The 12,177-nt window shown below is 39.1% G+C and overlaps 1 protein-coding gene across 1 annotated transcript; it reads left to right on the top strand.

The window, feature by feature from the left end:
* The first annotated feature begins 836 nt into the window (after positions 1–836).
* LOC121381570 (fibrinolytic enzyme, isozyme C-like) lies at positions 837–11,529 on the top strand. The gene is made up of 5 exons (XM_041510901.1): positions 837–1,063; positions 2,713–2,791; positions 5,366–5,540; positions 7,221–7,366; positions 10,699–11,529. The coding sequence occupies exons 1-5, from the start codon at positions 837–839 to the stop codon at positions 10,840–10,842; spliced, it is 771 nt and encodes a 256-aa protein (XP_041366835.1). The 3' UTR covers positions 10,843–11,529.
* The last annotated feature ends 648 nt before the right edge of the window (positions 11,530–12,177 follow it).

The following is a 12,177-nucleotide window of genomic DNA, read 5'->3' as shown; positions in this document are numbered from 1 at the left end:
TGTGACAGAAATAAAATTTGTATGTTATAATCAATCATTTACTGCTTTATTCACGTGTAAAATATGAAAGAAGTGCAATGCTATTTGTTAATATGGCAAGTCGTTTAATGAAATACCCTAAACAAAATATATCCTGCACGCGTGGGTACTTTCGATTTGTCGAGATGCACTGGGCAATAGGTCAGATCTGTATGTAAGAGGTCAGCCATCGACAGCTAGCCCCGTTCTTAAAGGAATAATAAACATAAAATATGAGTATCAGGTTTTATGTATGTTTAAAAAAAAAAAAAAAAGAGTATTATTGTTGTTTGTAAATTAAGTTCTAGTAAGTCTGAGTAATAGGTGACGGTTTGTGCGTGTATGTGGGTTGTGTGTGTGTGTGTGTGGCAATTATTGCTGTAATTTAATGTATAAATATGTCTGAGTAATGTACAGCTATTATAGCTTGGGAATCCATCATTTACCACTTACAGTTATATTTATTATTATTATTATTATTATTATTTATTTCCTTTCCCTTTCATCTCCTCTCCTTTTATTGTTTCTTTTACATTCTGATTGTTTAATTGTAAACTATTTACTTTTTATGGTAGTATTGTATTATTTTTAATTAGTGTGTAAGTGTGCAATCCTTATGTGTGTGCGTATGTACGTGCGTGTATGCGTATGTATGTGTATGCGTGTGTTTGTATAACTATGTGCGGGTGTGTGTGTATATGTGTGTCTACATGTATGTATATTCTGGAGAGAGAGAGAGAGAGAGAGAGAGAGAGAGAGAGAGAGAGAGAGAGAGAGAGAGAGAGAGAGAGAAAGAGAGAGGAGGTCTGCTTTTTAAAATGTTTTCACTTGAACCTAATTATGACTGTGTAATATTTCTTTGCCTGGTGTGCATAGGATCGATCCTGGCGGCGCCCGACTCTCACATCATAGGGGGTTCCGATGCTGACATCGCCGACTACCCGTACCAGTGTTCTCTGCGTTACTCCGGCTCCCACACGTGTGGGTGTGTCATCCTCTCCGCCAGCAAGATCCTCACCGCAGCCCACTGCGTCGACGGACGGACGTGAGTATATCAAGACATAAAACAGTTAAATTATCTCCCCCTTCCTCCTGTCCAGTGGGTCTATACTGCTGGAAGAAAGAACGAAATGTTTTATTTAACGACGCACTCAACACATTTTATTTACGGTTATATGGCGTCAGACATATGGTTAAGGACCACACAGATTTTGAGAGGAAACCCGCTGTCGCCACTACATGGGCTACTCTTTCCGATTAGCAGCAAGGGATCTTTTATTTGCGCTTCCCACAGGCAGGATAGCACAAACCATGGCCTTTGTTGAACCAGTTATGGATCACTGGTCGGTGCAAGTGGTTTACACCTACACATTGAGCCTTGGGGAGCACTCACTCAGGGTTTGGAGTCGGTATCTGGATTAAAAATCCCATGCCTCGACTGGGATCCGAACCCAGTACCTACCAGCCTGTAGACCGATAGCCTAACCACGACGCCACCGAGGCCGGTATACTGCTGAAGTTAGAAAACTACAATTTAGGTCATCCGTCAAACGTAATTGTTTGTTGTAACCAAACCCACAAGTACAAAAACAATCACCCCTCCTCCCTCCCCATCCCCCCCCAAAAAAAAACCCACACAAAAAACCCCACCCAACAAACCAAACAAAAAAAAACAACAAAAACAACAACAACAACAAAACAAAACAAAAACAAACAACAATAACCCACATTAAAAGAACAAAAACAGCCCCCAAACAACAACAACAACAATTAGAAAAACAAAAAACAACAAGCAAAACAAGCAAACAACTCCAACCCCCTCGCAAATAACCACAAAAAACCCCACCCCACAATAAAAAACCCCAAAACAAAAAACCCTCCCCCAACCCACCCCAAAAAACAACAACAACAAAAAACAACAACAACAAAACAGCAATGTTTTATATAAAAAAATGAAACCAGTCATCTCGAGTTATGGCAAACATATCATTATAAAGGATGGCATCAGTATGCTATATTATATATCCACACCAATCATTACTACTATCCAGGAGTACACACTTCCATCTATACATCTGTCCAAATTAATCTAAACCCGACTCAATGAATGAATGAATGTTTAACGACACCCCAGCACGAAAAATACATCGGCCATTGGGCGTCAAACCATGGTAATGCAAACAAATAAAGTGATGATCAACATCAATATAAAAATTCAAGACCTAAACAAAAACAGTGTAAAGAACTGAGCAAAAACACATATATCACAGATTTTACGGATACTGAATTTTACTAAAAACTTCAATTTTGTGCTGTATTGGCCATTCTCAAAGAGAATGTTACACCCCTGCACCACGGTGAGGTTACAGCACACGCAGGGGCCGACTCAATGAATACGTTCTTCAGGTAAAAATTTAGCTGGTTAATAAAGGTTGTAACCCCCCTCCCCCCCTCCACCCCCCCACACACACACTTCTGATATCATTCCTACGAGACTGCAGCCCCAATAACAGCATTATAATCGACATAATCAGGATCATGATGTTGATGAACATCATCAACGAAAACATCATAATCAGCACCATCATCAGTAACAGCACACAACAACAACAACAACAACAACAATAATAATAATATTTTTTAAAATTAAAAAACATACGAAATACTGCTTACTACAATTTTGTTCAATTGCAGTATTTCGAGTTTTTCTGTAATAGTTGGACAAACGGATCGTACAGTGGGGCAACAAATACCGATTACAAGTGCTGTTATGGTGAGTAATATGTTACATCACACACACACACACACACGCACACACACACACACACACACAGCCACACACACAATAATTAACAATAATCTTGAGAGAGAGAGAGAGAGAGAGAGAGAGAGAGAGAGAGAGAGAGAGAGAGAGAGAGAGAGAGAGAAACTTGACATTGATTTTCAAAGTTTAATTAAAAACAAAAGACTGGTACACATGATACAATTATCCAAAGATCAAGACGCCGTGTGAAGGGTAGTACTCTGTACATGTCCGAAACATTATCTCTGGGAATCCACCTGAAACATGTACACATGCATGTGTGTGACATAGAGGTGGACATAATGTCAGTATCGGTTATGACCACCATGAGCCCTGATGACAGCTCGACAACAGCGATGCATGAAAGTTATCAAACGTTGCACAACACGTTGTGGAATGTTCTAACACTCATGCTGCAGTGCCGTAAGAAGTTGCGGAAGTGTCTGGGGTGGTAGATTCCTCCGGCGCACACGCTGATCCAGTGCAACCCATAGATGTTCTATTGGGTATAAATCCGGCGAACGGGCAGGCCAAGGTAGTGTCTGGACGTTGTCGCGCTGCAGAAACTCCTGACTAACACGTGCAACATGTGGTCTGGCATTGTCATGCTGAAACATTTCACCGTTGATGTTCATGTGCGAAATGACGAGATGCTACAGGATCTCGTCTCGATATCTGATGCCCGCCAGTGCACCTGCCACATGCACTAGAGGCGTCCTACCACCATGATGGATTCTTGCCCACACCATGACACTGCCATCATCAAAACGCTCCACTTATTGCACGCAGTTTGAAGCATAACGTTCCCCTCGACGTCTATAGACACATGTGCGTCCATCAGCACATGACTGGAGAAAACGAGACTCATCTGAACAAAACAGTCCTCCACCTGGCACGTGTTCATCTCACCCTCTCTGCTGGCACCACTGCAGATGTTCCGCTAAGTGACGTGGGGTCAAAACGTTACGTTGCACTGGTCTTCTAGGGAAAATTCCTGCTTCCCTCTGCCAATTACGAACTGTCTGGTCAGAAATTCTGCGTAGTCCAGGGATTTGTGTTGCTGTGGTTGTTGCTGTTGTGGTTCGATTTCGAAGATAACACACCAGGATGTATCGATCTTGAGCGGAGATGATTACTCTAGGACGACCTGACCTTGACCTGCCATTAACACTTTGAGTGGTGTTGTACGGTGCCTATAAACCAGAGATGATTTGTTTGGAGACGTCACGCCACAGCTTTTTGAGTTGACCCTACTTGCAATCTCCTAATGGCATTATTGCGTTGAGCTGACGTCTATCTTGGCATTATTGCGTTACCTACAGGGTCGTTATGCGGTCTGTTTCAATCTCTGCTGAGGTGGCCGTTTATGCCCCACCAACGGAGGGTTCGGCATGCAAAGTTACAGAACTTCATGATGCACGTGCTTCTCTGAAGATTGCGCTTTTGCGTATCAGTACAAACGTTGACTATGGCTATGTTTATGCGAATCGAACGTGTTTTATAATGTTTTTGCATCACCATTCGCTCACTTACTTGATTGTCTTTACGATGTCTTTGCTTCTGTAAAAATAATCCGATTGCATTATTTTTACCAATGTCAAGTTGTTATTTTTTTGAAGAGAATATTATACATACATACATTGAACCTTAATACACATAATCACATGTACATATGTGCTTAAAGGCCATTCGGACTAATGCACGAACCTACAATGGATGTTAGCGTTATTCAAATGGTTCATTGATGGCATTAGCTGTAACAGACACCTCACCTTTCGTCCCATCCCTTCTCTCTCTCCCTCCCCCTCTCTCCCTCCACCTCCCTCTCTCTCCCTCCCTCCCTCCCCCCTCTCTCTCTCTTTCTCTCCTCTCTCTCTCTCCTCTCTCTCTCTCTCTCTCTCTCTCTCTCTCTCTCCTCTCTCTCTCTCTCAACCACATTCACTTCCATTTTCTATGAATTACAAATGTAAAGACAGAGAGAGAGAGAGAGAGAGAGAGAGAGAGAGAGAGAGAGAGAGAGAGAGAGAGAGAGAGAGAGAGAGAGAGAGAGGGGGGAGGGGAGGGATAGAAAAGGAAAAAAGAAAGAGAGAGATAAAGAAAGAGAGAGATAAAAAAAGAAAGAGAGAGATAAAGAAAGAGAGAGATAGAGAAAGAGAGAGAGGAGAGAGAGAGAGAGACGAGAGAGAGAGAGAGAGAGAGAGAGAGAGAGAGAGAGACAGAGCGAGAGAGCGAGAGAGAGAGAGAGAGAGAGGGGTGGGGGGTAGGGATAGAAAAGGAAAAAATAAAGAGAGAGAGAGAGAGAGAGAGAGAGAGAGAGAGAGAGAGAGATAAAGAAAGAGAGAGATACAAAAGAAAGAGAGAGAAAAATGGAGAGAGATGGAGAGAGAAAGATGAAACATAGATAGAGTGGGAAATAGAGAGGGAAGGAGACAGACAGACAGACAGACAAAGACAGAGACAGCTGAGACAGACAGATTGATATTCATTACTCGAATTCGAACAAATGTTCTGAATGTATTATACTACAATATTTTTGCATTACAGCATCCAAACTACAACAACGGCGATTACACATTCTACAACGACGTAGCCACAGCCACGTTGTCAGCGTCTGTGGATCTGAATAACCCAAACATTCAGGTGGCAGACCTCGCAAAGCCCGCAGATGGGGACTTCGCAGGAGTTGAATGTACCCTAACAGGGTGGGGAAGAACTAGCAGTAAGGGCTCTTCCAGATATCAATATATGCAGGGTGTTTTCTGTCGCTCCTAGGGAATTTAATAATGTGTGCTTGCGAGTTTGAATGTATTTCTGCAGACATTCATTTTGCCATAGAACTATACCATGTTGCAATTTCGTAGATCGTTTCTAATTCATAGAAAATTGAGGCGAATGTTGTGGAGAGAGAGAGAGAGAGAGAGAGAGAGAGAGAGAGAGAGAGAGAGAGAGAGAGAGAGAGAGAGAGAGAGAGAGAGAGAGGACGAGAAGGGAAGGGAAGGGAAGGGAAGGGAAAGAATGGGACGAAAGTTGGGGTGTGTGTTAGAGCTAATGCCATCAAGGAACCATTTGAATAACGCTAGCATCCATTGTAGGTTCGTTCATTAGTCCGAATGGCCTTTGGGCACATACGTACATGTGATTACGTGTATTAAGGTTCAATAACGCGCACAATACAAAAACATATTTAGTAAATAAATGCAAAAAATGGCCCACTTCACCATCCCACTCTATCTGTAATCAATAATTAAGATATAAAAATTTGTTTGTTTTTGTTTAATATTTTTGAGTAGCTTAATTAAAGAATGACATTTCGTGTGCTCCACCTGGGCAGTCTCCCCAGTTCCATTGTATATATGTGCTGTAAATGATACTGTACCAGATTTTAATATAAACGAAGTAATTGACGAAGTAAATAACAATGAAACCATAAACGGAAAATTTAGCGAAGACGAAATTAAAAGGGCCATAAATCAACTGAAAAATAACAAAGCGGTCCGGCACCGACCAAGTAATTAATGAATATATTAAATCTACTCCTGACTTATTCATTCCAGTCTATGTTAAATTGTTTAATACAATACTAGATGTTCATTCTGTTTTCCCAGACGAATGGCTTAAAGGTACAATTATCCCAATATGGAATAAAGCATATCAAAGGGGACCGTTCATTAAAGAAGAAACTCATTTTTGAAAAATTATCATTCCCATAGGTTGTGGAGACAGATTGTGTACTTTTTGTGATGAAAGTGACATTGGTGATGAATTCCATTATTTATTTGTATGTATATTTTTTCATAATTCACGAGTAAGATTTTTACATCTCTATTATTATACTAGACCAAGCACCTACAAATTCAAAGAACTAATGAGCAGTAAGAAAATAAGTGTATTAAAGAAGTTGGCGAAATTTATAAATGTAATTTGCCAGGTTTTTAAACGTCCTTGTAACTGAATAACTCATGTCACAATCAAAACTGTTTCCTAGCTATATTACAATTATTATTATTATTATTATTATTATTATTATTATTACTGTACCATGTACTACCATTACTATTACTACTACTGCTACTATTATTATACTACTACGACTACCATTACTGCTACCACCATTATTATTACTACTACTACTACTACTACTACTACTAATACTACTAATACTAATACTACTACTGTTACAGTTATTATCAATTAATATCATATACAAGTAAATGCATGTATTATGTATTATCATATGTTATTATTTCATCCTCCTGTAAACCATCTTGTCACGTTTATACTATTTATTATGTATGTTCCTCTAACGCCGCTGTGGAACGGCCTGAGTGTAATAAAGTTCTGTTCTGTTCTGTTCTGTGCCATAGTTCGGCTATCTAACGTGTTTACTTTTTGTTAACAGGTTCGAACACTCTACCGGAGACATTACAACAGACGCAGATGCCCGCTTTAGTAAGCAGTTCCTGCGAGAATTCTATGAATGCTATTGGTGGAAAGATCGGCCCAGGTCACATTTGCTTCAGTAGTTCCGACACTGGTGCATGCAATGTAAGTATACCTTTGGAAGGAAGGAAGGAAGAAATAAATTTAACGTGTAATTTTAGTTGTTTAACAAACTCTGTTATTCAGACACATTTTACAATGGCAACAAACGCAGGACAATCCTCAAGAAACTTTAATTTTTTTTAGAAATCTGTCTTCGCTATTCACCCAAAACAGAAAACGATAGAATAAATAGAGAATAATACATGAGTGGCCGTTAGATACCATTTATCTCACAACGAGTTGTGAAATAAATGGTATCCAACGGACACGAATGTATTATTCTATTTCTTATATATCCTCAAAAAAAACCCCCAGGAAATTTTAATATCTTTACCGACTATAAGATATTTACAACCCTTTGCACTTGTAGCTGCCTTAGGCATCACAAACACATGACTGCCAGATTAACTATACGTCACAGTGTAATCGATTTCCACCGTGCTGTGTTTTCATTGGACGTATGACATTGGTGACCTGGTCATCACCTAGGAGCAGTCAGTCGTATGTCTTGAAATTGTTAACACACATACGTGTGTAAACAACTACATGTATGTGTTATCAAAAATAACACATGGTGTTTTCACCAACGGTTATGTAAGAAAATGTTTTATTTAATGACGCACACAACACAATTATTAAGGACCACACATATAATGATAGAGAAACCTTCTGCGGCCACGCAATGGGCTATTTGTTTTTCGATTAGCAGCAAGGGATCTTTTATGTGCAACCTCAAACAGACAGGGTAGTACATACCACTGTAGAGCACTGGCTGGAATGAGAAATCGCCTAATGAGCCCACCGACGGGGGTCGACCGCGCAGCAGACGAGTACTTTATCACTGGGATACGTCATGCCACATATACCGTTTAGTACACATAGAAACCGTTAGGGGAGAAATTAATCACTCTCCTCATACAGGTATCATATGTGTGTTCGATCATACTTCATCTTCGCAAGCCAACGTACCATTCCATATAGCATACTGTTTATGGAATGGTACCTTGGCTTGCGAAGATGGTCATACTTGTGCAATCTAATTAAAATTAACTCCGCTTGTTAATTACTATTACCTGTGGATCTAACAACACCCCGTTGGAGCTCATGTTCAGCTGACCTTTCATTTGAGCAATCAAACCTTACTTTAATGTTGAAATAAATAATAAGTTCGCCTATTGCATAAATAGTCTCGCCCGATATTTTTAGAATTTGTATGCTCCCGAATAAAAGGCGAAGTGCAATTGGTCTATATTTAAATTGTTATTTATAGATGAAATGTCACCTGGACATGGGAGTCCACGCAATGCTGTTAGATCTACTGGTAGACCAGTAGAGCTAATTTTAATCAGATTGATAATTGTGCCACTTATGCGCACATAATAAAGCTAGTTGAATGAGTAGCATGTGTGTTGGAAGCGAATTTATATCGTTTCATTGCGAAATGTTTTAAATTAAATAGCCGATGATTCATTAATCAATGTGCTCTAGTGGTGTTGCTAAACAAATCAAAACAAAGTTTAACGGCAGGGTCATTCGGAAACTGACCTTAGATTGATCTGAGAGAATACTGGCTAAAAATACATACATTTAATTTGTCTGGAGAAGTACTTTATTCATACAGTTACGTCGGGGTGCCCATTGGGCTATTTCTCGTTCCAGCCAGTGCTCCACAACTGGTGTAACAAAGGCCGTGGTATTTACTATCCTGTCTGTGGGATGGTGCATATAAAAGATCCCTTGCTGCTATTCAAAAAGAGTAGCCCATGAAGTGGCGACAGCGGGTTTCCTTTCAATATCTGTGTGGTAAATAAAATGTGTTGAGCGCGTCGTTAAATACAGCATTTTCTTCCTTCCTTCATTCATTCAGTTACGTATCCGTAATTTTCCACTTGCTATAGATATTTTGTTATACAACTGAATTACGGCTACGTAGCTGTAAATGAGAAGACAAAAACTAATCACCTCTTCCACACTCTTTACAAACTGGTTTGTGGTAATGAGCGGTACATTAGCTAAAGAACAACATACACAGTGTTTATAATAAGTAATTATGCAAATAAATACAAATTAATTTGATCTAGTTTTAGATTGCATATTTGTAATTGTGTATTTGTCAGTTTCCATGTTATGTGACGATCACTCCCCATCATTATATACTGTATATATATATATATATATATATATATATATATATATATACACACACACACACACACACACACACACACACACACACAGTGCTCGCCTGATGCGCGGTCGGCGTGAGATCGATCCCGTCGGTCGGCCCATTGGGCTATTTCTCCTTCCAGCCAGTACACCATGACTGGTATATCATAGGCTGTTGTATGTGCTATCCTGTCTGTGGGATGGTGCATATAAAAGATCCCTTGCTGCTATTCAAAAAGAGTAGCCCATGAAGTGGCGACAGCGGGTTTCCTCTCAATATCTGTGTGGTAAATAAAATGTGTTGAGCGCGTCGTTAAATACAGCATTTTCTTCCTTCCTTCATTCATTCAGTTACGTATCCGTAATTTTCCACTTGCTATAGATATTTTGTTATACAACTGAATTACGGCTACGTAGCTGTAAATGAGAAGACAAAAACTAATCACCTCTTCCACACTCTTTACAAACTGGTTTGTGGTAATGAGCGGTACATTAGCTAAAGAACAACATACACAGTGTTTATAATAAGTAATTATGCAAATAAATACAAATTAATTTGATCTAGTTTTAGATTGCATATTTGTAATTGTGTATTTGTCAGTTTCCATGTTATGTGACGATCACTCCCCATCATTATATACTGTATATATATATATATATATATATATATATATATATATACACACACACACACACACACACACACACACACACACACACACACACACAGTGCTCGCCTGATGCGCGGTCGGCGTGAGATCGATCCCGTCGGTCGGCCCATTGGGCTATTTCTCCTTCCAGCCAGTACACCATGACTGGTATATCATAGGCTGTTGTATGTGCTATCCTGTCTGTGAGATGATGCATATAAAAGATCTCTTGCTACTAATGGAAAAATGTAGCGGGTTTCCTGTCTAAGACTATCAAATAGGTGACATCCAATAGCCGATAATGAATAAATCGAAGTGCTCTAGTGGTGTCGTTACACAAAACAAACTAACTTTCATTTTAGAGACAATAAGTTAGTTCTGTGCAAACGGAAAACCGACATTATTAGGTTTAACAGGTCTTTAGGAATTGGGGAATGGGTGATGTGGGACCCTCCTCCCAGTCGAGAACAAAAATTAACGTGTTGTTTTTTGTGTTATTATTTTTGTTGTTGTTTCTAGGGCGACTCTGGTGGTCCAGCCAGATGCAACAACAAGGTTTCCGGGATAGCGTCCTGGGTTGTGTCGTCAGGCGGAAACTGCATGGTCTCCTACCCGAGCGTTTACGCGAGAGTCAGCGAATACTACGACTGGATCACCGCGTAAAAACAACGTGCCTGGGGTGTTGATGGTGGTGGTGGAGGACGGTTATCAAATGGTTGGATCCAGTCAGAATTTAATTGGCAATACTTCCACTATCTTTAGGACTTCCAAAAATACTTGCAATTCCTTCCTCTGTGACTTCGGTCTATTAACACCGAAATCTGAAGTGAACTTATTAGATCGTTTAGGAAACTGTCACACCTTGAACTTAGACACTACAATATAAATATACAGCGTAACATAACATAAATCGAACCAAATTAATTTTAAAGTAATTCTGATAATGTCTAGGTCGAAATCTAAACGAAAAGCTGTAGTCATAGGGCACTCATAGGCGTCTACGATACCGTTTCTTGCTAAAATGATACATCATAGTCTCCATAGACCACAAAAAATCACGTTCGTAAACAATCGCTTTTTTAAAATCTTACAAACCATTATCGAAATTTTCGCATACAGAATGAAACTAAAATAATCAATTACTGTAAATAGTGACGAAAAGAAACGTAAGTAAACGAGTACTGTTATCGGAACTAAAGCATTTTATTGATATTCATGATGCTTGCGATCGTGACTGTTAAGGATTATTTGACAATTCTGTATTATTGTTCATTGTAAGGAATTATTTGATTGGATCCAACAATTTGTTACTAGTTGTGGTGCCACTAATCCAATAAAGTATATACACCATACTGTATTTAAAATTAACTTTAATGTAGAAAAAACTACATATTTTAGGGGTATTAAAGAAGAATTCACATGGGCAGAGAGTCACAGGAATTGTTATAATATATTATGCAAATGGTCTCAAGTCAAAGTGACCCGGATCACTGGCTGCTTAAGAGGCCCATGTACATAAAAAGTATCAGACCATAGGACCAGTAACATTTTTAAAAATATGGCAAAGTATAAAATAATGAAATATTATACTAATGTCCATATGTAACAAATTCCATTAAATTCATTCAACCTGATGATCTAAACAATATTTTATTTCGGTTAATAACGCAATGGGTATTTCACTGATAGTTTCGTATAGAAATGTCATATTATATATATATATATATATATATATATATATATATATATATATATATATATATATATTATGCATTCGGACAAATGACATATTGGGGACAAATTTAACTGCAAGAAGATATTGTTCAAATCGGAAAAAAGGAATAAATTGCATTTGAAACAAAAAACCAAATCCTGTCCTGGACAAAGTAGCCGGCTACGGCCGGCACCCGTTCCCATAACAGGCGTGCGCTACAACAGCTTGCTCTGAATGTACACGTTAATCCTTATGACTATGACTAAACAAAAGACACAACTTGT

The sequence above is a fragment of the Gigantopelta aegis genome, chromosome 9 (genome assembly GCF_016097555.1).
Source record: "Gigantopelta aegis isolate Gae_Host chromosome 9, Gae_host_genome, whole genome shotgun sequence".
In the NCBI taxonomy this organism is placed as follows: Eukaryota; Metazoa; Mollusca; class Gastropoda; order Neomphalida; family Peltospiridae; genus Gigantopelta; species Gigantopelta aegis.
The sequence above is the reverse complement of the archived record's forward strand: the minus strand, read 5'-3'. Positions and strand labels throughout refer to the sequence as shown.

Excerpts from the sequence above, each read along its gene's own strand:
- LOC121381570 (XM_041510901.1), top strand. The coding sequence starts at position 837 with ATGTTTTCACTTGAACCTAATTATGACTGTGTAATATTTCTTTGCCTG. Across the intron at positions 2,792-5,365 it reads CGATTACAAGTGCTGTTATG|CATCCAAACTACAACAACGG; the intron begins GTGAGTAATATG and ends TTTGCATTACAG. Across the intron at positions 5,541-7,220 it reads AGGGTGGGGAAGAACTAGCA|GTTCGAACACTCTACCGGAG; the intron begins GTAAGGGCTCTT and ends TTTTGTTAACAG.